General features: G+C 41.5%; 1 protein-coding gene across 6 annotated transcripts in view; it reads left to right on the forward strand.

The window, feature by feature from the left end:
• The window catches only part of LOC117503180 (nesprin-2), a 189,943-nt gene that overhangs the window by 160,017 nt on the left and 3,865 nt on the right, over nt 1-26,061 (forward strand). For all 6 annotated transcript variants that reach the window (XM_034162379.1, XM_034162376.1, XM_034162377.1 and 3 more), the window contains 14 exons: nt 3,496-3,658; nt 4,548-4,738; nt 9,215-9,365; nt 10,065-10,247; nt 11,356-11,493; nt 13,725-13,916; nt 15,325-15,601; nt 17,340-17,467; nt 17,623-17,749; nt 17,931-18,133; nt 18,200-18,376; nt 19,298-19,426; nt 25,615-25,806; nt 25,896-25,990. In XM_034162379.1, coding sequence (XP_034018270.1) covers nt 3,496-3,658; nt 4,548-4,738; nt 9,215-9,365; nt 10,065-10,247; nt 11,356-11,493; nt 13,725-13,916; nt 15,325-15,601; nt 17,340-17,467; nt 17,623-17,749; nt 17,931-18,133; nt 18,200-18,376; nt 19,298-19,426; nt 25,615-25,806; nt 25,896-25,990 — 2,346 coding nt within the window. The remainder of the gene's footprint in view (nt 1-3,495; nt 3,659-4,547; nt 4,739-9,214; nt 9,366-10,064; nt 10,248-11,355; nt 11,494-13,724; nt 13,917-15,324; nt 15,602-17,339; nt 17,468-17,622; nt 17,750-17,930; nt 18,134-18,199; nt 18,377-19,297; nt 19,427-25,614; nt 25,807-25,895; nt 25,991-26,061) is intronic.

Below are 26,061 nucleotides of genomic sequence, written 5' to 3' on the forward strand. Positions count from 1 at the left end.
TATATTTGGCCGTGGAAGACTCCATTACATTTTGGAGGTGATCCGGATTCTGAATCAAGTTTAATTTTATATAGTTTTTGAAGGATTATATCAAAACTACTTCACGGATTTTCACCTAATTTTCGCCACAGATACACATTAAGCCGTGGCAGACCACATTAAAATTTGGAGGTGATCTGGATCTGAATCCAGATTTTGGATCAAGATTTCCTCTTTATATATGCTTTGAAGGATTACATCAAAACTACTTCACGGATTGTCACCACATTTTCACAACAGATACATTTTAGGCCATGGTAGACCCCATTAACCTTTGGAGTTGATCCGAATCCGGATTTTGGATCAAGATTTCACTTTATATATGCTTTGAAGGATTACATCAAAACTACTTCATGGCTTTTGACAAAATTTTCAACACAGATACATATTTGGCCATGGAAGACTCCATTAAATTTTGGAGGTGATCTGGATCCGGATTTTGGATCAAGATTTCTCTTTATATACACTTTGAAGCATTACATCAAAACTACTTCATGGCTTTTGACAAAATTTTCAACACAGATACATATTTGGCCATGGAAGACTCAGTTAAAGTTTGGAGGTGATCTGGATTCGGATTCTGAATCTAGCTTAATTTTATTTAGTCTTTGAAGCATTACGTCAAAACTTCTTCATGGATTTTCACCTAATTTTCACCACAGATGCATATTAGGCCATGGCAGACTCCATTAAATTTTGGAGGTGATCTGGATCCGGATTTTGGATCAAGATTTCTCTTTATATACACTTTGAAGCATTACATCAAAACTACTTCACGGATTCTCACCAAATTTGCACCACACATAGATATTAGGGCATGGAAGGCTCCAATGAATTTTGGAAGTGATCTGGATTGGCGGACATTGGAATTCTCTGATTGTTCTTCTTCTTATTATTATTATTATCCATTTCTGCTAATAAACACCCGTTAATTCTACACGCTGTAACTATAAGATACATAAAAACTAACATGCTGTACAAGAGTACAAGCTGTACAAGCATTTCAGGTTCAATACGTACTCTGATTGTCCAAAACCACATCTATTGAGAATCTGTTCAAAGTGACGCATGGCCTCGTGCTGAAGTTCTAAAACTAGAATTGATTTTTCACATAAAAGATCGTGTCCGCCCGCTTATCCGCAGCCCCTCAGTGTCCGCCATCTGGTGGGACCTTCTTTATTCTGCAGCATGCACTCACAGCTGTTTTGAGGAACCTTTTTATTTTGGTGGAAACCTTCTCCGTCTCAGACTTGACAGGCCCCGTTGTACCTCGACAGGGGAGAGTGGATCAAATGTGGAAATGAACTCAAAGTCCCAAATGGGGCACACTTCAGGCTTTTAAGCCTCAGATGAGTGGTTTCATTGTCCCATGTGTTGCCATGACACCGGCCAGTGGGGCAGGATTTGTAGGTGTGTGTGTGTGTGTGTGTGTGTGTGTGTGTGTGTGTGTGTGTGTGTGTGTGTGTGTGTGTGTGTGTGTGTGTGTGTGTGTGTGTGTGTGTGTGTGTGCGTTTGATACATCTTCTGTGAGACAGCTGTCAGAATGGTAATTATGGATGGAACAGTGCCATGTTTTTTTCATTACAAGCACTCATGTATGAATACTGACTAATGATCATGATTATGAAATGCAGTGAATAGTTAATTTTCAAAATTTCCTCTAATTGATATCACTTTGTTGTCGCTTGTCTCTGTCACCAACTCGCACACAGAGTGGCGTTGCATTGCGATCGATTGGTTTATCAACATTAGAAGAGCGCTTTTTAAAGGGTGCAGCTCAGGTTCCCGTCATTGTTTCGATGCCGTGGTCATCGCACGATTTTGGTCATAAATGGCGACAAAAGAATCGCACTTTTTGGGTTTAAATCCTCAAAGGCAGCCACAACAACTAACATCATTTCTCAAAATTGTGCTGATAGTCCAAGAGTTACTTTTGACTCCCTAACTGTAGCGCATCAACGCTTCTAATCCACTTCACCGTTTCTGTCTTAGTTTATTTTAAAATACACCCAAACTATTAATTTCAATCTTGCGTTGCTTCCCTGCCCGTCCACCACATGGTTAATTACCATAAAGTAGTTTAAAAGATCACAAGTCCAATTACATGGAGTTACCCAATGCAATACTTTGGAACTGGACATGTTTATGTGGGCATAATTGGTACCATCTCTACTACGGTAAAGCAGTTTTAAAAAAAATTGCAAGATCAGTTACAGGTAGCTGTCTAATGCAGTGCTTTTGGATCAACCAATTCTACATAGAGATCATTTCTACACTCTATACTGCTCTACTACTCTACACTCTATACTATAGCTAAACGGAACACTACCATTTGCTACATCACCTGCCTATTTGTCCTAGAAGGTCTTGTAAGTAACCTCAAGGACCTTGTCCTTGAGGTTACTTACAAGAGGTAAGACCTTGTCCTTGAAGTTACTTGACCTTGCTTTTGGGGTCCTTGTGCACCAAGGACCTTCAAGGTGTTTGTAACTTTAAATGTTAAAAAATAAATGGGTTGTTACCCACCACATATTAAACTAGTGTATGCAACTTGAGTTTAGCATTGACTTATATTTCTCTAGTGTGTCAGACAATTTTGCCTGAGAATAAAACTATGCAAGGTCACTCACTGGTCACTAGCCCAAAAGGTCACCGTGCTGGTCCAGATTTTGAAGTAGCCCAAGTCTCCAGCAGGTATCAGATCAACTGTGGGAGTATATGCTGGTGCTGCGTTTTTCTGCAATCACCACCCTATGGAACTAACCTGGGTTCCAGTTTTCAGTCATCCAGGCAACCAATGGTCCATCATTGTCTCCCAAATGTAGGCACCTGTCTGCTGCAGTTAGGTGATAAGTGGACATTCCCGAGGCTTTGCTTGGTACTGAGGTACCTGTGAGCAGTTTCACACCTGGAAAAGGTGTTGCGTGGTTGACGTTCAGTCACAATTCAAGTAGTATCCCTTACCTGGGTCTCCTTACACAAGTGTTAATTTGAAAGTTATTTCACTGATACCCATTGATGTTGTTGATCTAGATGTTGTGTTTTATCACAGGTTAGGGTGCAGGTCTCACGAGCATACAGTAAGACTGGCAGCAAAAGAACTCTAAAGACTTCAACCTTTGCCTTTCTATAGATATGTTGACATCATAATACAACTGTGTCCACTGGACTCATGATTCTACAACCTCTTCTAGGAGGTATTGCTTTCCTGATATCAGTCGTTCCAAAATAGTGACTGACCACTGACCTGAATGCTCCTTATTCCAGTTTAATTTTGAAAAACATGACAGCCAGATGTAACACAATAGCTACAGATGATAGCCGTCCTTCTTCTCCATATGAGTCGAAATCAGTCTTGACCCCAAGCTGTCAGTTGCCTGGATGGATGGATGCCTATCCAGCCAGTCTTGCATATCAAAACATTGGAGGAAAATGAGATATTAACTGTTTGTGCAGGGTTGAGAAGCTGAAGGCGACACTGTCTACTGTGCAGCAACTTGACAAAAACATGAGCAACCTCCGCTCATGGCTTTCTCGCATCGAAGCAGAGCTGTCCAGACCAATCTCCTACAGTGTCTGTCACCACCAGGAGATCCAGAGGAAGCTGACTGAGCAGCAGGTACAGATACAAACACATATATCCACAGGAGCACATTTGTATTGCTCATTACTGCTTACCTTAGCCAGTCTCTCAGCAGTGTGAACTGATGTTCAGGTTTGTTGTTGAAGTACACACAGCAATAACTTCTGTTGCACGGTCGGACACCTAGTTTTGTTTGGTTCCCCAGCTGAGTATTTTCTTCTTGGTATTTACTTATACTGCTGTCACAGTTGTACTTCATCACGGAGTAGTAAATCCAAGAAGATTTGGCTGTGTCCATAGCCACGTCTTTGGTCTATTTCCTGTAATTAATAATAACAATAACAATTTTAAATATGATTGAAACATACAAGATAAAGGAACTGTACAGTTTTGTCGGCTACTTGCTCATGGTAGAGGCCCAAAATCAGAAAAAACATCCAAATCAAAGGCTGCTAGCATCACAGAGGTGCTATGCTAGTGCTTAGCTTGCTGCTAATGGCTTTGAGATCAGAAAAATTCTGGTGGTACAAATATTCTGGATATTGAACAGAACAGTGTTCCTGTCAACGGTTGTATCTGGGTGTCTTTCGAGTGTAAAGTTCACAGTCACAGGGCCAAACATGAGAGCTACAGTGAACTGAGCAACGAACGCTTCAAGGGACATCATAAGCGCATTTAATCTGCATCATTATTATTTTTTATTTTTTTATGTTAACTTTTTTATGAACTTCACTGTTTCTCAGAGACATTTCTGTTTCTTGTTTTACTGCTAAATGTTGTCATTTGTTAGAATTTTGTTCCAGTCTGTTGTGTCTTTGATTTTGATTCATCTTGTTTAATAGTGGGCGTGGTCTCCTTCAGCACTCTCTTGTCCTTGGATGTCTCACGTGTCATTCTCATCTCGTCTGTCTTCTCGTGTGTCCAGGAGCTGCAGAGGGACATTGAGCAGCACGCTGAGGGCATTGCGTCAGTGCTCAGCCTGTGCGATGCCTTACTGCGGGATGCAGATGTTGCTGGCGGCACTGAGGTGGACAGCGATTCCCTGCAGGAAACCAGCCACAGCCTGGACCAGCGCTGGAAGACCATCTGTACCACGGCACTCAACAGGAGGCTCCGGTAGGAGGCTGGTCCTCAAAACGTCGCACTCTCTGTGTTAAATTAAGTCTGTGCTTGTTCATGCCAGGACTGAGTGCATTGAAGTAACTCTGATTGATGCATGTGGGTATGTGGAGAAATGTCCAGAAGTCCAATGAGAAGTCTAGATGTTGTACAGTAAACTGGTCACTCCAGCATACGGTGTGGGTTCTGCATATTGATTTGGCATGTTTTACACTGGATGCTCTTTCATACGCAACTGTAGATGATGGAAATCTAATGAATAGACTTAGATGAACTTTTGTGAAAAGCCTGTCTCTGGGATTGGTCGCAGTTGAGTTCATGCTGATGATCTCGAACTTCATTACTTGACCATTGAAGTATCTTAATGGGACTGTAGTCACTCCCTCACCCCCCCCAACCTGTTTCCACGGCACCAGTGACATATTGTTTATGAACGACAACTAAGCAAGTTTACACCTCTGACATAATACAAGATATTTTTATTTTTGCCCTGTATGCCTACAAAGCAATGATATCGAGGTATTATTTTCACATGTGGGTCTATGTACAAGAAAACAAAAACGGCTGGACGGGGTTCCTTCAAATTTTTTGGTAATATTACTTAGATATAAATATGTCTACAGATGATTAGATTTTTAGAGTATTTTGGTCAAAGTTCAACGTTGAGGAAAAGATTGTCCCAAAACACCTTTTTTGTATATCTCAACAAAAAAGAACCCTAGATGGATGATCTAAAGCATATATTGATCAGCAAAATATTTGTGATTGATTAGCACGAATGACTTCATTATGACATCACACAGAGGTCATATAATGAAGTCATACATGGTCAAAGAGACCCCGTTACAGACTAAAGCCCGACCATCCCATTTGTACTTGGAGGTTGGAATTCCCCACTTATGCCCCTCGGGAACCTCCCACCCCCATAAAGAATTCCAACTCGTCAACTCGTACGAATCCAGTGCCTTCTGCTTTCTGTTGACATGGTGGTGTGGTATATCAACTGGTGCTGCTAGTAGTTGCTAACCTGGTAGATGTTGCTAACAATAACGATGGTCTACCTCAGACTACAAACTAATCAGCAAAGTAAAACACTAATGTAACTTCTGCACCTTCTGTTCTTTTCCATATAGCCTAGGCATGTGAATCTCATCACTGACAACGATTCGATACGCACCTTGTTATACTGCCAGCGATACAATACATATAGCGATATTGACGATATGATCAATCAATCAATCAATTTTATTTATATAGCACCAAATCACAACAAACAGTTGCCCCAAGGTGCTTTATATTGTAAGGCAAGGCCATACAATAATTACGTAAAAACCCCAACGGTCAAAACGACCCCCTGTGAGCAAGCACTTTGCAACAGTGGGAAGGAAAAACTCCCTTTTAACAGGAAGAAACCTCCAGCAGAACCAGGCTCAGGGAGGGGCAGTCTTCTGCTGGGACTGGTTGGGGCTGAGGGAGAGAACCAGGAAAAAGACATGCTGTGGAGGGGAGCAGAGATCAATCACTAATGATTAAATGCAGAGTGGTGCATACAGAGCAAAAAGAGAAAGAAACACTCAGTGCATCATGGGAACCCCCCAGCAGTCTAAGTCTATAGCAGCATAACTAAGGGATGGTTCAGGGTCACCTGATCCAGCCCTAACTATAAGCTTTAGCAAAAAGGAAAGTTTTAAGCCTAATCTTAAAAGTAGAGAGGGTGTCTGTCTCCCTGATCTGAATTGGGAGCTGGTTCCAGAGGAGAGGAGCCTGAAAGCTGAAGGCTCTGCCTCCCATTCTACTCTTACAAACCCTAGGAACTACAAGTAAGCCTGCAGTCTGAGAGCGAAGCGCTCTATTGGGGTGAGATGGTACTATGAGGTCCCTAAGATAAGATGGGACCTGATTATTCAAAACCTTATAAGTAAGAAGAAGAATTTTAAATTCTATTCTAGAATTAACAGGAAGCCAATGAAGAGAGACCAATATGGGTGAGATATGGTCTCTCCTTCTAGTCCCCGTCAGTACTCTAGCTGCAGCATTTTGAATTAACTGAAGGCTTTTCAGGGAACTTTTAGGACAACCTGATAATAATGAATTACAATAGTCCAGCCTAGAGGAAATAAATGCATGAATTAGTTTTTCAGCATCACTCTGAGACAAGACCTTTCTAATTTTAGAGATATTGCGTAAATGCAAAAAAGCAGTCCTACATATTTATTTAATATGTGCTTTGAATGACATATCCTGATCAAAAATGACTCCAAGATTTCTCACAGTATTACTAGAGGTCAGGGTAATGCCATCCAGAGTAAGGATCTGGTTAGACACCATGTTTCTAAGATTTGTGGGGCCAAGTACAATAACTTCAGTTTTATCTGAGTTTAAAAGCAGGAAATTAGAGGTCATCCATGTCTTTATGTCTGTAAGACAATCCTGCAGTTTAGCTAATTGGTGTGTGTCCTCTGGCTTCATGGATAGATAAAGCTGGGTATCATCTGCGTAACAATGGAAAATTTAAGCAATGCTGTCTGATAATACTGCCTAAGGGAAACATGTATAAAGTGAATAAAATTGGTCCTAGCACAGAACCTTGTGGAACTCCATAATTAACCTTAGTCTGTGAAGAAGATTCCCCATTTACATGAACAAATTGTAATCTATTAGATAAATATGATTCAAACCACCGCAGCGCAGTGCCTTTAATACCTATGGCATGCTCTAATCTCTGTAATAAAAGTTTATGGTCAACAGTATCAAAAGCAGCACTGAGGTCTAACAGAACAAGCACAGAGATGAGTCCACTGTCTGAGGCCATAAGAAGATCATTTGTAACCTTCACTAATGCTGTTTCTGTACTATGATGAATTCTAAAACCTGACTGAAACTCTTCAAATAGACCATTCCTCTGCAGATGATCAGTTAGCTGTTTTACAACTACCCTTTCAAGAATTTTTGAGAGAAAAGGAAGGTTGGAGATTGGCCTATAATTAGCTAAGATAGCTGGGTCAAGTGATGGCTTTTTAAGTAATGGTTTAATTACTGCCACCTTAAAAGCCTGTGGTACATAGCCAACTAATAAAGATAGATTGATCATATTTAAGATCGAAGCATTAAATAATGGTAGGGCTTCCTTGAGCAGCCTGGTAGGAATGGGGTCTAATAGACATGTTGATGGTTTGGATGAAGTAACTAATGAAAATAACTCAGACAGAACAATCTGAGAGAAAGAGTCTAACCAAATACAGGCATCACTGAAAGCAGCCAAAGATAACGATACGTCTTTGGGATGGTTATGAGTAATTTTTCTCTAATAGTTAAAATTTTATTAGCAAAGAAAGTCATGAAGTCATTACTAGTTAAAGTTAAAGGAATACTCAGCTCAATAGAGCTCTGACTCTTTGTCAGCCTGGCTACAGTGCTGAAAAGAAACCTGGGGTTGTTCTTATTTTCTTCAATTAGTGATGAGTAGTAAGATGTCCTAGCTTTACGGAGGGCTTTTTTATAGAGCAACAGACTAAGTGAAGATCTTCTAAATTAGTGAGACGCCATTTCCTCTCCAACTTACGGGTTATCTGCTTTAAGATGCGAGTTTGTGAGTTATACCACGGAGTCAGGCACTTCTGATTTAAAGTTCTCTTTTTCAGAGGAGCTACAGCATCCAAAGTTGTCTTCAATGAGGATGTAAAACTATTGACGAGATACTCTATCTCACTTACAGAGTTTAGGTAGCTACTCTGCACTGTGTTGGTATATGGCATTAGAGAACATAAAGAAGGAATCATATCCTTAAACCTAGTTACAGCGCTTGATGCGATACGATTCACCCCTTTTCCTGATTCAATGCGATTTGATGGCAATTCAATTCCTTACAATGCAATATGATGCAATTTGGTGCAATATGATTAGGGATGAGTATTGATAAGATTTTATCTATATTTATGCCTTTATCGATTCCCTTATCAATACCTCCTGTGACTTTTCTGTGTACTACAAGTAGGCTTTACAGGTTTTTCTATGTCAACATTTTATTGAGTCTTAAAGTAAATAAATATGAACTTGGTCACTGGATCCTTGATCTCTGGGCATAAATGGAACCATAGTACCATTTACAGCTGGGTGGACTGGGACAATATAGATGAACTGTATGATCCAAGAATACAAACATGGAACATGACCAGGAATCAATTCGTAGTGTCCATATTGGTAGGTCTACGCTTATCCCACTTATCTTTGGGTTCTGTGGCTGATAGAGGAGTTCATTCAGTTTTTACCACAACCAAGACATGTTTATCCATAAATTTATATCCCATTGAGGCTACACTGCCTTCAGACAAGCTCTACCCTGTCTATGGTTTCCCCAAAGCATGTCAAGAACTCTTGCATGAAGAATTCTATTCACTCACTGGTTACCAAAGCTTTGATCAGTGCTACAGAGTGTTCTCTGGAGCGTAACTGCTCGCTGACATTGCCTTGCAGGATCGAGGAGACTTGGAGGTTGTGGTGCAAGTTCCTTGATGACTACACGCAGTTTGACAGTTGGCTCACGACGGCTGAGCTCACCGCGGCCAACCCCAACTCGGCAGATGTCCTGTACACGGTGGCCAAGGAAGAGCTGAAGAAGTTTGAAGTAAGTTGTGAGGTTGGCGCAGTGGCGAGAAAATGTTTGGAAGTAACTGTGTTTTCTTGTACTGTTGTATTGTAAAACAACAAAAAAATATATATATCCTCTAGTAAAGTGAGTGTAGCGGAATTCACGAGGCCTGAGATTTATCCCAGCAGAACCTGTTATGTCTCAGAGGCTGTTGCCAGTTTTCTTTCCAGACTCATGTGGAAGGATTGTTGCCCTTTTGCTGCTGCAGAACCTAAATGTGGGAAACTCTCAAAGCTATACCTCAAAATTTTAGAGAGTCAATATCCACGGCCAAAAACTGAAAAGAAGCCTTCTTCATAAAGCTGTCATTAGTCACCTCTGGTTGAGTCTTGCAATCCTCACTCTTCCCCACGGGGAGGTGAAACAGCACAGTGATCAACTGTGTGCTGATCAGTCTCACAGAAAGTACCTCAGCCGTGTCTCCTGAGCGGCTGAATCCCAGAGTGTTTGCCACTGATTAACGGGCCACTTTTAACACACTGGCTTCAAGCTCCACTGATTCTTATTCCTGAAACAAGACTGATGTATTCCATCATCTGGTTGGACAAAAACATGTCTCCATAGCTATCATACGATTGAGCTATTGGGATTTTCCAACTTGGTCTAGACACAAGCATCCGCCTGATGGGAGGGAGAGGCAAAGTCATCATCACTTCTTGTCCTCCCCTTCCTCAGGGTTTCCAAAGACAGGTTCACGAACGGTTGACCCACCTAGAAATAGTCAACAACCAGTACCGCCGCCTGGCCAGGGAGAACCGCGCAGACCGGGCCGGCCAGCTCAAAGACAAGGTCCATGAGGGCAACCGGCGCTGGAACACCCTGCAACACCGAGCGGCTGCCATTGTACGCCGGCTAAAGGTACGGGACAGGACAGATGTTACGGCACAACTGTCAACAACAAAATGTGATTGGTTGAGAAGATGATGATTCACCACACCTTTTTTTTCTTTTTTTTTTTTTTTAATTGTCTGTCCAGCAGTGTCCAACACATCACTTTGTTCGTTTATTTTCCACACACAAAGACCATACTAAATATGTAACCATTTATGATCAAACATATTATTATTATTAATGTATGCTTTTTAAAATTGTATTTTAAAAAGACAGACACCCTCTCTACTTTTAAGATTAGGCTTAAAACTTTCCTTTTTGCTAAAGCTTATAGTTAGGGCTGGATCAGGTGACCCTGAACCATCCCTTAGTTATGCTGCTATAGACTTAGACTGCTGGGGGGTTCCCATGATGCACTGTTTCTTTCTCTTTTTGCTCTGTATGCACCACTCTGCATTTAATCATTAGTGATTGATCTCTGCTCCCCTCCACAGCATGTCTTTTTCCTGGTTCTCTCCCTCAGCCCCAACCAGTCCCAGCAGAAGACTGCCCCTCCCTGAGCCTGGTTCTGCTGGAGGTTTCTTCCTGTTAAAAGGGAGTTTTTCCTTCCCACTGTAGCCAAGTGCTTGCTCACAGGGGGTCGTTTTGACCGTTGGGGTTTTACATAATTATTGTATGGCCTTGCCTTACAATATAAAGCGCCTTGGGGCGACTGTTTGCTGTGATTTGGCGCTATATATAAAAAAATTGATTGATTGATTGATATTTATTCATTTTGTTACATAAGTTGCACTGGACTATAAGTGACATGAATTCCCAAATTAGTAAAAAATTTGCAGTAATTGTGTTTAATCTACTTAACGAGCAGTGTAGTTTAATGTAACACGTTTTGCAATTTATCAGAAATATTAATTGCGCTGTCAGCTGCGAAAAAAACCCAGCATGTCTGCAAAATGTCACAGTTACATTTATAGTGCTTCGACCTGCTTCTCTCCACTTCTGTTCGTCTTCTTCCCACAAAACTATGTTGCATTATGCAAAGCTGGCATTTACAGAATGTTCCAGTCTTGCGGTATTTTGTTTATTTATTTTTTTTAATGCCATTGTAGCACAGTGTCTGTTTTTGATTTTTCAGTATTTTACGAGCCAGAGGGAGGACTTTGAAGGCACCAGGGAAAGCATGTTGGTGTGGCTGACGGAGCTGGACCTTCAGCTCACAGACGTGGAACACTTTTCAGAGAGTGACATCCATCACAAGATCCAACAGCTGAAAGTGAGAAGACAAGTTACACAACTCCAGACACGAAAAGCATCCCGTGAATAAGGACAATCCCAGATTTCTGACATCCGCCAATGAGGAATCAAAATAAGATACGTGATTCACATTATGACCCGGACTTTACCTGGATCTGGATTCCACAACACAGTGCAATAACTGCATGCTGATCCAGAACAGTCCGACTGATCAAGATGTTGCAATCTCATATTTAATTCACAAGCTGAAACAAAATGGTGTCTTCCTGATCTTGGTTTTGCATCATGATGTTGTAGTTTTGACGTCATCCTTAAAAATCTACAAAGTGAAATCCTGATTCAGAATCCAGATCCAGATCACCTCTAAATTTTAATGGAGTCTTTCAAGGCCTACCACCAATGTGTGGTGAAAATTTGGTGAAAATTCATTAAGTAGTTTTGATGTAATCCTCAAAATCAGACAGTGACATGTACAAATTGAAATCCTGATCCAGAATCCAGATCCAGATCACCTCTAAATTGTAATGGAGTCTTTCAAGGCCTACCACCAATGTGTGGTGAAAATTCATTTAGTTTTGATGTAATCCTCAAGATCAGACAAAGTGACATGTACAAAGTGAAATTCGGATTCAGAATCTGGATCAAGATCACCTCTAACTTTTAATGGAGTCTTTCAAGGCCTAACACCAATGTGTGGTGAAAATTTGGTGAAAATTCATTAAGTAGTTTTGATGTAATCCTCAAAATCAGACAAAGTGACATGTACAAAGTGAAATTCTGATGCAGAATCCAGATCCGGATCATAAATTCAGCTGAGTCTTCCATGGCCTGTGGTGCAAATTTGGCAAGAATCAGTGAAGTAGTTTTAATATAATCCTTAAAAGCCGATATAAAGTGAAATCTTGATCCAGAATCCGGATCCAGATCATCTCCAAAATTTAATGGAGTCTTCCAAGGCCTAACACCAATGTGTGGTGAAAATTTGGTGAAAATCCTTTGAGTTTTGACGTAATCCTCAAAATCCAACAAAGTGACGCGTACAAATTGAAATCTTGATCCAGAATCCGGATCACATCCAATATTCAGTGTTGTTTTCCATGGCCTAATATCTATCTGTGGTGCAAATTTGGCAAGAATCAGTGAAGTAGTTTTAATATAATCCTTAAAAGCCGATATAAAGTGAAATCTTGATCCAGAATCCGGATCCAGATCATCTCCAAAATTTAATGGAGTCTTCCAAGGCCTAACACCAATGTGTGGTGAAAATTTGGTGAAAATTCATTAAGTAGTTTTGATGTAATCCTCAAAATCAGACAAAGTGAGGCGTACAAATTGAAATCCTGATCCAGAATCCTGCTCCGGATCACCTCCTAAATTCAGCTGAGTCTTCCATGGCCTAATATCTATCTGTGGTGCAAATTTGGCAAGAATCCATGAAGTAGTTTTGACGTAATCATTAAAAGCCGATATAAAGTGAAATCTTGGTCGGAATCCGGATCACCTCCAAATTTTAATGGAGTCTTCTATGGCCTAACACTAATGTTTGGTGAAAATTTGGTGAAAATCCATTAAGTAGTTTTGACGTAATCCTCAAAATCAGACCAAGTGATGTGTACAAATTGAAATCCTGATCCTGAATCCAGATCTGAATCGCCTCCAAAATTCAGAGGAGTCTTCTGTGGCCTAATATTTATCTGTGGTGCAAATTTGGTGAGAATCCGTGAAGTAGTTTTGGTGTAATCCTGCTAACAGTCAAACAGACAAATAAACGCCAATGATTTTTTTTACATCCTTGGCGAACGTAATAAAATGTCAGATCGCATTTTTATTTCACTTAAAAAAAAAAAAACACCAGCTGCCTTCTGATGGCTTGGATACGTTGGTGTGGTGGACCTTGTAGTTGTTTGTTTACTAGTTTTTGGTGTGCCGTCATCCTCAAGAACAAAAGTTCCTGGACAAAGTTTCAGTTTCAAATGGCCCTTTTGACATTTCGAAAAGAAGCTGGAACTTTCATCACTTCCGTCTCTTTTCTTTGCGGTCTCATAGACAAGCTTCATTAATAGATTCCTGCTTCGGCTTGGAGCTGTGGTGAAGATTTTATAATCCGGTTCAGTTTTTGAAGCTGCTCTAACAGACACCGTGAGCAAATCTGTTTCCTTGCTTTTTCCCCCCTCCCAAAAAAATCCCCCCAATTGTTTCTTTTCCCGCCCCAGCCTGCCTTCTTCCAACCGTGTCGTCTTCCTCTCACAGGGCTTCCAGAGGGAGATCAGCCTGAATGCTGAGCGCATTGACGGGCTGATCGTGTTTGGAGAGGGTCTGATCCAGAAGAGCTCGCCGCAGGACGCCGCTGTGATGGAGGACGAGCTGGAGGAGCTGCACTCCTACTGCCAGGAGGTTTTCAGCAGGCTGGTTCGATTCCACCAGCGCCTCAGCCAGCCGCCGGTCAGCTGCAAGACCCGCACGCATTTCCTTTCCTTACTCAAACTTCCACAGCTGAGATTCACTTGAGAATTCTACATCTAATTCACTGCACACCAAAGCAAAAGTAAAAGCTGCTGCAGGAAGCAAACGTCTCTGTTCTACTTCCGTAATAATACGGGAGTTTTACCCTGTAAAGGTTTTTGATTTGAATCTTTTAGTGATTCACAGAATCTGCTTCAAGCTTTGATCTTGAATGCTGTTCTCCTCAACGTTGATCCTTGAACTTGATCTTTGATCTTTATTGCAGAACTTTGATCCTGTTACCTCATCTTTGATCCGTCATTTGATCCTGTTTCTTAAATTTAGGTCAGGATTGAAATCAGAATCAAGGGATGATCGTGACCTTTTATCCTGATTGATTAACTTTCAGTCAGGATCAGCAGAACCACAGAGATCAAATATCAAAGGTGGGATCTGACTCAAAGATAGAGTCAAAGGATCAGGGATCCTGCATGATATGGAACTCATCAGATTCAGGATCCACCGATTTATTGTATGAGTTACACTGCTGTGCAAAAGGTGTAGCTCCCCCCACCACACACAAGTTACAAATTAAAAGATTTCAAGCAAAATATATGTTTGATTTCAGTTTAAGTTGGAGATGAACTGTCTGATACATCACAGCAAAAAAAAAGTTAACTGGTAGTTATCACTTAATTATGAGATTATTATTTAAAAACAGGTTCAATACAAGCATGTTCTATGATGCACTGCAGACCAAATAAAAGAAATTATGTGCTTTCATCTTCTTAAACAAATATGTATTTTTTAAGAAAATATTTAATTGTTTAGAAATATTATTTCAGTTTTAGTTATTATTTTAGTTTTTCATTATTTTTCTACATAAATGGGCTTTTAAAGTTTGAATCAGTTCCATTTTATGAAGCCTTTGTTCTATTTAAAGGGACCACTTACTAGTTCCAGGGGCGGATCTAGATTCAGATGAAGGGGGGGCGGGGTGTGACTTTAGGTGTAACAAAGCCACACCCCTTCTAATGGAATCCTGTGGCTTGTACCTCCCCCCTTCAGAAAATTAAAAATGTAAAAATGTATATGTTGCCTTTTTCCTAATTCTTAAGGCAAACAGGGAAGCTAAATACTGACTCGCTAGTCATTGTTTTTAAGACCATTTTTATTTCAAATACTGGAAATCTGTTTTTCTATGTGGTAGTGTTCATCAATCAGCCTTCATATGTCCAAGACCTTTCCCATATTTTATCACACTTTTGTTTTGCGGCTCAGTGTTGGGAGGGGGGCAACCCTCCCCCAATTCCTCTCTAGAGCCGCCACTGTATTTTATTTAATTAATTGATATTTTTATTTATTATGCTAGAATGACATCTGAGGAGTTGACTTTGCTCTCCTTCAGACCGTCACAGATGAACCCGCGCTCTGCGGCACCACCTTGTCTTTGGAGGGCAGCTTAGAGCTAATTGGTCGGCCGTGGCTGGGCAGGAGCCTCCCAGCCACACCCACTCACCTGCTGACCTCACCTCTGGAGCGTTCCGGTCGGGAGACGCCGGTGAGCGTGGACTCCCTGCCGCTGGAGTGGGACCACACTGTGGACGTGGGTGGTAGTTCATCGCATGATGATGATGATGAGGATGAAGAACACGTTGAGGGGACTTACGTCAGCGCACTCTCAGGTAAGCTTCCAGTGCCTGTTACAGTTTATAGTTTTACTGAGGCTTTCACATTTCAACAGGTTGTAAAAATGCTTCACGCTGGCTGCTTCCTTTTTTAGCTCCTACCAAAAACACTAACAAGGAGAGCGAGGAACTCTGCTGAGGCCGAGCGTGCATGCTGTTTCTTCTCATAGAGCAGCTTCGTTAATATCCATCCTCTCTGCTTGCTGGGAACTTCATGTGTTGATTTCCTGTCACAGAACATGAAAGACTGTTTTTTTTTTTTTTGTTCAGTGCATTAGTTTTAGAAAAAGTAAAACAGAAAAATGCAGCAGCTCGATCATCAACCTGCTCTGTGTTCAGTAACATCTCACTGACTCAGACCCACGTTACAGACGCCTTCAAAGTCAGTGCTGCAGAGACTTTAAAATCCTTCATGTCACATTAGAAAAACACTGTAATGTAAAGTGTATATACATACAGGGATGCACATAACTGGTGCTCATGTGTGCTAAAAATCATTGATGCACAGCAGACAGACAGAAACACTTTCCTACAATCTGTCATTGCTTTCCTCCTATGAAGTGTTTCCTTTGTGTTTTCTGCTGTGTATCGTTTATTTTTAGCATGCACAAGCACCATGAGTACCAGTTATGCGCATGCCTGCATATATATATATATATATATATATATATAGATATATATAGATATATATAAGTTATAGTTTGGACTATGAGTTATGAGGTAAAAACAGCAAAAATGGGGAAAAAGGTCAATTTAAGTTTGCACAGGGGTCAAAAGTTGAAGTTGCTCCAACTTAGATAAAAAGTGATGCAAATTGCTATTAGTTTTAAAAGTTTTAAAAATAATAGTTTGCACCATCCAGGGGCACCACCAGGGATTTTGGGCCCCATGAAAAGAAATGTTACTAGACCACCCCCCTTATTATTTTGTATTATTATCTTATTGTATTGTATTCGGGGCGTTTAGTCATGAGCCCCAAGAATTCTTCTCCTTATTCTCCCCTTTTTGCCATGCCTGGCACCATCTGTCGTGCTTAATTTTCTTGTTACAGGGGAGCATTTGTCGGAGGTCATGGAATCCAGTGGGCGTCGACCATTACTTTGGAGAACAAGCATTCAACACAATGAAAACTATTTTATTTTTTAGTCCTATTTGTTCAACCAATAATTTGCATCACTTTTTACCAAAAACTGGAGCCACGTTAACATTTGGCCCCTGTGCAAACTGCAGTTGCCCTTTCGTAATGTTTTTTGCTGTTTTTATCCCGTAACTCCATAACATTCGGTCACAGATAGTCCAAATTATACTTTTTGAATCTCCATGATGAGACAAACAATGTGGTATAGTTTTCAAAATGATTTGAACATTTTTTTTTTTTTATATCAACCCTACTGCTGCTGCCACCCTGGGATGGCCACCATACATTTTGTGTAGGCCATGACATACTGGGGCTGTTCAGTCCCCTTAAGTGGTACTGATTAAAGTTAAACTTGGCTTTAGGCTCATGGACTTGGGCATAATTTTAGCCCCAGAATCTTTGTTATCCAAAAGAGTGCAACGTTCCAACATTTGTAACTTCCACATTGTTCTGAACAGGAATCCAAATGTCTAGACTGTGTGACACAGTACAGTGGTCTACTGTATTAACTATGTTTTGGTCACAGAACCTAACTGATGTGGGACTAATGATGACTGATTGTGCGCTGAGGCTTCACTCTTTTTGTTTCTGTTTCAGTTGCAAACAGGTCTGAAGGTGAAACTGAGTCTCTGAGTTTATACTCAACAAACACGGGAGGAAATGAGGCGGAGGACTACACTGATGCTCCGCCCACCCTCACCAGCACGCCTCTGAAACTAAGTTATGTAAGTATTCAAAACAAGAAGACCAACAATGTCAACAAAAATGTGGCCAGAAACTAAAATCCTGGAACTGAGCTGATGTCTGGATCAGGTGTGTGTGCAGACCATTTGCAGCTGTTGTGGAAGTCAGTCATGACCAGCGTTTGTTGTGTCTCCAGTTACATCTCATGTCGGAGTGCAGCGGCAGCATCGAGGATCTTAAAAGAGTCTCAATGATCCTGGATGATGAGGACCAGCTGGAGGAGCTGGGTCTGATGGGACTGACCGCCTCGGACAAACAGTCAGGTGAGAGAGTGCACATGGGTGCTAACAGGGCAGGTGTGGGAGTGTGTGTTCGTGTGGCCCATCACCGCATCCACCGCACCACGCCCACTAAGAGGAAATAATAATTCACGTGACTCGGTTTGGCTGCCTGAACCCACTGTGGCTCAAAATGCTGCTTTATTCCATCTACACGTGCCTTCAGGAGTGATTGAGCGCTGGGAGCTGCTGCAGGCTCAGTCCAGGAGCGACCACCAGGCCGACCCGCAAACATCTCAACAGCTCACATCTGACCTGGAGGAAATCACATCCTGGTTAAAACACATGATCCCGGAGCTGGACCGCCTCCAGCAGTCTGACCCGCCAGCCAGTATTGAGGACTTGGAGGCTCAGGCTAAAGAGCTCAAGGTAAAACTTTAACTGCACACGTCAGCGGAGCACTCGCACTCACACTCACGAATGGTTCTCTCTCAGGAAATGGAAAAGATGGTTACAGACTACAAACCTGTCATGCTGTCGCTCAACCTGAAGACCCAGGAAGCACCGGCGCTGCAGCAGAGCCTGGCGAGCGTAAACCACGGCTGGAGCCGAGCGTGCACGGGGCTCCAGCTCTGGGACACCAGCCTGAGGAAGACCCTCATGCGCTGCCAGGTGACACGAAATGCTGCGCTACCAACAAGCACCTGATACTGATTTGAATGAACAAGTCTTCCCCTACTGCCAGATGCATTTGGCATTTGATGGACGTGGCCAGCTCCTGGCTACTTGGCATTGATTATAAAGGAGAGAGAAACCCAACACTGTCACTATGAGCGTTTCCTCCAAGCTCGACTGATTGACAGAACCAAAGTTTGATTGACTTGTGTTATGTGGCATGCTTGTATTGTTAGTTGGCATGCTAACATTGATTCTGCTGTAAAGTTGGACATTTAACATCTATGGGGCCTTTGTCACCTCATTGTCACCTTCATTTTTCAGCGCATGAGGTTGAAAACCTGCAGACTTAAATATCACAGAGATTCAATGATAATGGTTTATTGGTGGCCATTTTGGACGCCATTTTGAATCTTAAACCCATGAATGAATTTAGTTTAGGCACAAATTAGTTTGCTATGACCTGCAATGGTCTTCCCATTGAATCTCTGTGATATTTAAGTTATTTATATGTTGTTTAAAGGTGTTTTAGTGAAAAACCCTATTTTGGTGGCCATCTTGGACACCATCTTGGATAACTGGCTTGAGGCCAGTTTTTATTTTTGGGAACATCCTGATTGTGTTTTGGGGTCATTTAAGGAACCTAAAAAAGTTGTTTTGGTTTAGTCCCTGGGGGCTGCAAAGGTAGTGGTCGTAGCTCCCCTAGTACTGTGTGTTGGTCTTCCATTAAAACATCTATGGTGTGTGTGTTCTGTAGACATTTAATATGCAGTTATAAATATCTGGAAGTGTCAATTTGTATTACAAAAGCAAGTAAAAACACACACCCTCATATTTTTAGGTCTGGACAGAAGTGGTATAGTAAAGGGAAAGTGTCATATGTGTCGCACCTTTGACAAGAAAATCCTCCCCGTGCAGGAGTTTCACGGAAGCCTCCACTCTCTGGTGCTGTGGTTGTCTCACGCAGAGAGCAGATGCTACGCTGTGGATATCAGCTGTCCAGATACGCCACCCAGAGCACTGCGCCAACACCACAACACCCTCACTGTAAGGCAGCACTCATGTCACGCACATTTGTCTGATTTTCTGGACCATGTCGCGCCTTTTCTCTGTATTCATAGCTCATTAATTTAGAGTTTTTGTGCATTGTTCTGTATGCATAAATGGGTATTATTTTTTTAGTATATAAGTCATGTTGGACTATAAGTTGCAGGACCTCCTAAACTAGTTACACACATTGCACTCTGGAAAACATGGTTCATGAACTCATCATGGACATGAATCTGAATATTGGCCCTTCAGTAATTTCTTTCAGCTGTTCTTATTATGGGGCACAATGACTGTCGAACATGGAGCTTTAACAGAAAAGAAAAGTTGGTGCACAGGTTGCAGTGTATTTATTTTAATCAGTGCTGGGTCAAAATGATACAACCTCAAACCAGAAAGTTACGATGATATGGCGAATGCAAATTAAAAATTGATCCTTACATTTACTTTTACTTCTGTTTCCTTGCAGATGGTATGAGATATTTTGTGTTTTGTGTGGTCAACGTAATTTCATTTGTTTAAATTCCATCCATTCCTGCATTTGCAGCCTGCAACAATTCCAAAAAAAAAAGTTGTGATGGGGACAATTTAGGGCTTGTAATGAGGTAAAAACAAAACAAAACAAAACAAAAAAATCATTTTATTTGACACAGGTGATGTAATCTTGATTTGGCACACAAACAGGTTCAACAAAAGGCTCTAGAGCATCAAAGATGGGCAGATGATCTCTAGTTTGTCAACAAATTCATAAGAAAACTAGAGCTCCGCTCAGAGTGCAAGTACCTCCACAAACAGAGTCGCTATGTTTGATGTCACACTATGAAATGAGAAATTTACGCCTCAGATTTAAATGCAGACTGTTATTTTTGGGGTCAACATTGACCCTGACTGAACCTTTGAAGATCAATCAATCAATCAATTTTATTTATATAGCGCCAAATCACAACAAACAGTTGCCCCAAGGCGCTTCACATTGCAAGGCAAGGCCATACAATAATTATGTAAAACCCCAACGGTCAAATCGACCCCCTGTGAGCAAGCACTTGGCTACAGTGGGAAGGAAAAACTCCCTTTTAACAGGAAGAAACCTCCAGCAGAACCAGGCTCAGGGAGGGGCAGTCTTCTGCTGGGACTGGTTGGGGCTGAGGGAGAGAACCAGGAAAAAGACATGCTGTGGAGGGGAGCAGAGATCGATCACTAATGATTAAATGCAGAGTGGTGCATACAGAGCAAAAGGAGAAAGAAACAGTGCATCATGGGAACCCCCCAGCAGTCTACGTCTATAGCAGCATAACTAAGGGATGGTTCAGGGTCACCTGATCCAGCCCTAACTATAAGCTTTAGCAAAAAGGAAAGTTTTAAGCCTAATCTTAAAAGTAGAGAGGGTGTCTGTCTCCCTGATCTGAATTGGGAGCTGGTTCCACAGGAGAGGAGCCTGAAAGCTGAAGGCTCTGCCTCCCATTCTACTCTTACAAACCCTAGGAACTACAAGTAAGCCTGCAGTCTGAGAGCGAAGCGCTCTATTGGGGTGATATGGTACTATGAGGTCCCTAAGATAAGATGGGACCTGATTATTCAAAACCTTATAAGTAAGAAGAAGAATTTTAAATTCTATTCTAGAATTAACAGGAAGCCAATGAAGAGAGGCCAATATGGGTGAGATATGCTCTCTCCTTCTAGTCCCTGTCAGTACTCTAGCTGCAGCATTTTGAATTAACTGAAGGCTTTTCAGGGAACTTTTAGGACATCCTGATAATAATGAATTACAATAGTCCAGCCTAGAGGAAATAAATGCATGAATTAGTTTTTCAGCATCACTCTGAGACAAGACCTTTCTAATTTTAGAGATATTGCGCAAATGCAAAAAAGCAGTCTTACATATTTGTTTAATATGCGCACTGAATGACATATCCTGATCAAAAATGACTCCAAGATTTCTCACAGTATTACTAGAGGTCAGGGTAATGCCATCCAGAGTAAGGATCTGGTTAGACACCATGTTTCTAAGATTTGTGGGGCCAAGTACAATAACTTCAGTTTTATGAGTTTGAAAGCAGGAAATTAGAGGTCATCCATGTCTTTATGTCTGTAAGACAATCCTGCAGTTTAGCTAATTGGTGTGTGTCCTCTGGCTTCATGGATAGATAAAGCTGGGTATCATCTGCGTAACAATGGAAAATTAAGCAATGCTGTCTGATAATACTGCCTAAGGGAAACATGTATAAAGTGAATAAAATTGGTCCTAGCACAGAACCTTGTGGAACTCCATAATTAACCTTAGTCTGTGAAGAAGATTCCCCATTTACATGAACAAATTGTAATCTATTAGATAAATATTATTCAAACCATCGCAGTGCAGTGCCTTTAATACCTATGGCATGCTCTAATCTCTGTAATAAAATTTTATGGTCAACAGTATCAAAAGCAGCACTGAGGTCTAACAGAACAAGCACAGAGATGAGTCCACTGTCTGAGGCCATAAGAAGATCATTTGTAACCTTCACTAATGCTGTTTCTGTACTATGATGAATTCTAAAACCTGACTGAAACTCTTCAAATAGACCATTCCTCTGCAGATGATCAGTTAGCTGTTTTACAACTACCCTTTCAAGAATTTTTGAGAGAAAAGGAAGTTTGGAGATTGGCCTATAATTAGCTAAGATAGCTGGGTCAAGTGATGGCTTTTTAACTAATGGTTTAATTACTGCCACCTTAAAAGCCTGTGGTACATAGCCAACTAATAAAGATAGATTGATCATATTTAAGATCGAAGCATTAATTAATGGTAGGGCTTCCTTGAGCAGACTGGTAGGAATGGGGTCTAATAGACATGTTGATGGTTTGGAGGAAGTAACTAATGAAAATAACTCAGACAGAACAATCGGAGAGAAAGAGTCTAACCAAATACCGGCATCACTGAAAGCAGCCAAAGATAACGATACGTCTTTGGGATGGTTATGAGTAATTTTTTCTCTAATAGTTAAAATTTTATTAGCAAAGAAAGTCATGAAGTCATTACTAGTTAAAGTTAAAGGAATACTTGGCTCAATAGAGCTCTGACTCTTTGTCAGCCTGGCTACAGTGCTGAAAAGAAACCTGGGGTTGTTCTTATTTTCTTCAATTAGTGATGAGTAGTAAGATGTCCTAGCTTTACGGAGGGCTTTTTTATAGAGCAACAGACTCTTTTTCCAGGCTAAGTGAAGATCTTCTAAATTAGTGAGACGCCATTTCCTCTCCAACTTACGGGTTATCTGCGAGTTTGTGAGTTATACCACGGAGTCAGGCACTTCTGATTTAAAGCTCTCTTTTTCAGAGGAGCTACAGCATCCAAAGTTGTCTTCAATGAGGATGTAAAACTATTGACGAGATACTCTATCTCACTTACAGAGTTTAGGTAGCTACTCTGTCCTGTGTTGGTATATGGCATTAGAGAACATAAAGAAGGAATCATATCCTTAAACCTAGTTACAAAGAAAGAAAGACTTCTAGTGTAATGAAACGTATTCCCCAGTGCTGGGTAGTCCATCAGAGTAAATGTAAATGTTATTAAGAAATGATCAGACAGAAGGGAGTTTTCAGGGAATACTGTTAAGTCTTCAATTTCCATACCATAAGTCAGAACAAGATCTAAGATATGATTAAAGTGGTGGGTGGACTCATTTACATTTTTAGCAAAGCCAATTGAGTCTAATAATAGATTAAATGCAGTGTTGAGGCTGTCATTCTCAGCATCTGTGTGGATGTTAAAATCGCCCACTATAATTATCTTATCTGAGCTAAGCACTAAGTCAGACAAAAGGTCTGAAAATTCACAGAGAAACTCACAGTAACGACCAGGTGGACGATAGATAATAACAAATAAAACTGGTTTTTGGGACTTCCAATTTGGATGGACAAGACTAAGAGTCAAGCTTTCAAATGAATTAAAGCTCTGTCTGGGTTTTTGATTAATTAATAAGCTGGAGTGGAAGATTGCTGCTAATCCTCCGCCTTGGCCCATGCTACGAGCGTTCTGGCAGTTAGTGTGACTCGGGGGTGTTGACTCATTTAAACTAACATATTCAACCTGCTGTAACCAGGTTTCTGTAAGGCAGAATAAATCAATATGTTGATCAATTATTATATCATTTACTAACAGGGACTTAGAAGAGAGAGATCTAATGTTTAATAGGCCACATTTAACTGTTTTAGTCTGTGGTGCAGTTGAAGGTACTATATTTTTTCTTTTTGAATTTTTATGCTTAAATAGATTTTTGCTGGTTATTGGTGGTCTGGGAGCAGGCACCGTCTCTACGGGGATGAGGTAATGAGGGGATGGCAGGGGGAGAGAAGCTGCAGAGAGGTGTGTAAGACTACAACTCTGCTTCCTGGTCCCAACCCTGGATAGTCACGGTTTTAAAGAAAATTGGCCAGATTTCTAGAAATGAGAGCTGCGCCATCCAAAGTGGGATGGATGCCGTCTCTCCTAACAAGACCAAGTTTTCCCCAGAAGCTTTGCCAATTATCTATGAAGCCCACCTCATTTTTTGGACACCACTCAAACAGCCAGCAATTCTAGGAGAACATGCGGCTAAACATGTCACTCCCGGTCCGATTGGGGAGTGGCCCAGAGAAAACTACAGAGTCCGACATTGTTTTTGCAAAGTTACACACTGATTCAATGTTAATTTTAGTGACCTCCGATTGGCGTAACTGGGTGTCATTACTGCCGACGTGAATTACAATCTTACCAAATTTACGCTTAGCCTTAGCCAGCAGTTTCAAATTTCTTTCAATGTCGCCTGCTCTGGCCCCCGGAAGACAATTGACTATGGTTGCTGGTGTCGCTAACTTCACATTTCTCAAAACAGAGTCGCCAATAACCAGAGTTTGATCCTCGGCGGGTGTGTCACCGAGTGGGGAAAAACGGTTAGAGATGTGAACGGGTTGGCGGTGTACACGGGGCTTCTGTTTAGGACTACGCTTCCTCCTCACAGTCACCCAGTTGGCCTGCTTTCCCGGCTGCTCGGGATCTGCCGGAGGGGAACTAACGGCGGCTAAGCTACCTTGGTCCGCACCGACTACAGGGGCCTGGCTAGCTGTAGGATTTTCCAAGGTGCGGAGCCGAGTCTCCAATTCGCCCAGCCTGGCCTCCAAAGCTACGAATAAGCTACACTTATTACAAGTACCATTACTGCTAAAGGAGGCCGAGGAATAACTAAACATTTCACACCCAGAGCAGAGAAGTGCGGGAGAGACAGGAGAAGCCGCCATGCTAAATCGACTAAGAGCTAGTAGCTGCGCTAAGCTAGTGGATTCCTCAAAACACACGAAGTGAATAATGTGTAAATAATTTAGAGGTGATTCAGCAGAGAGAGTGCTTTAGTTAAGGCACGTGAAGATTACACTGTGAAACAAATTATCTAGTTATCTAGATCAATCTAACTGCGCAGATTAAACAGCTAACAGATACAGAAAAACACCGCTGTGCTCCGGAACAGGAAGTGATACAATACCGCAGTGAGAGCCAACCACCAGTAGAGGCAAGCAAGAGTCACCTTCAAGTGGTGTCACCTTCTCTGGGCTCAGACGCATCTGGGTTGGACCATCACGTAGTGGGCACCCTGTGCTCTGGACCAAATACGAAAAGGATCATCAAGACTGTTATCAGTAACAAGTCCAAAAGCCAGGGTATGTCATGGTATGGAGTTGTGTCAGTGCCCTTGGCAAAGGTAATTTACGCTCCTGTGATGGCAGCATTAATGTAGAAACATAAATGGAGATCAAGACCAGCGTATGCTGCCTTCAAGATGACATATTTTCCAGGGTATCCATGCATCTTTCAACAAGACAATACAAAACCACATTCTGCACACATTACAAAAGACATGGCTGCAGAGGTAAAGGGTACAAGTACTGGAATGTTCTGCCTGCAGTCCCGAATTGTCCCAAACAGAGAATGTGTGGAGACCTTTGAAATAAAAATGCATCAACAATGATTCTGTACCACCTTAAGACGTGTTTGCAGGAAGGACGGTGCAATATAACACCTGCAATACTGCATCGCTCGGTATCCTCAGTCAAAATGTCTGAGGTTTTGGGAGAACTGGTTTAAACCCATTGAAAACAGTTCTGAAGCAGAACTGGTTTAAAGCCATCAAATCCACCAGGATGCTAGTCGGCATCATCACACGTTTTATTTTCTGTAGGACCTTAAGGAGGCGCTGCAGCGCAGACAGGCTCAGCAGACCTCTCTCCAAGCTCTGTGGTCTCAGCTCCAGCCTCAGGACAGGACAGAAGAGATCGACGAGACCCGGGAGAAGCTCCACGTGACAGGCAACAAACTGAAGACCCTCCTGAGGGGAGTGGACCACGACCTGAGCAGCCTGCAGCAGCGTCTGGTAACACCTGGAATAAAAAAACAATCGGACTTTTAATTATTTCAAGTAGCTTTTCTTATAGAATATGGATTTTGTTCTTCCTAATGCAGGATAATGAACCTGGGCTGGATGTCCAAGATCAATCTGATTCTCCAGATTTCACTCAGAAGTCAGAAGACTCCCCGAAACCTTCAGCCACTCAAAGGTCATTAATGTGGAGAAAAGTCGCAATGTTTGCTGAATTAATAAAAATCTCTATTCTGAGGGCGACCGATG

The sequence above is a fragment of the Thalassophryne amazonica genome, chromosome 21, assembly GCF_902500255.1.
Source record: "Thalassophryne amazonica chromosome 21, fThaAma1.1, whole genome shotgun sequence".
In the NCBI taxonomy this organism is placed as follows: Eukaryota; Metazoa; Chordata; class Actinopteri; order Batrachoidiformes; family Batrachoididae; genus Thalassophryne; species Thalassophryne amazonica.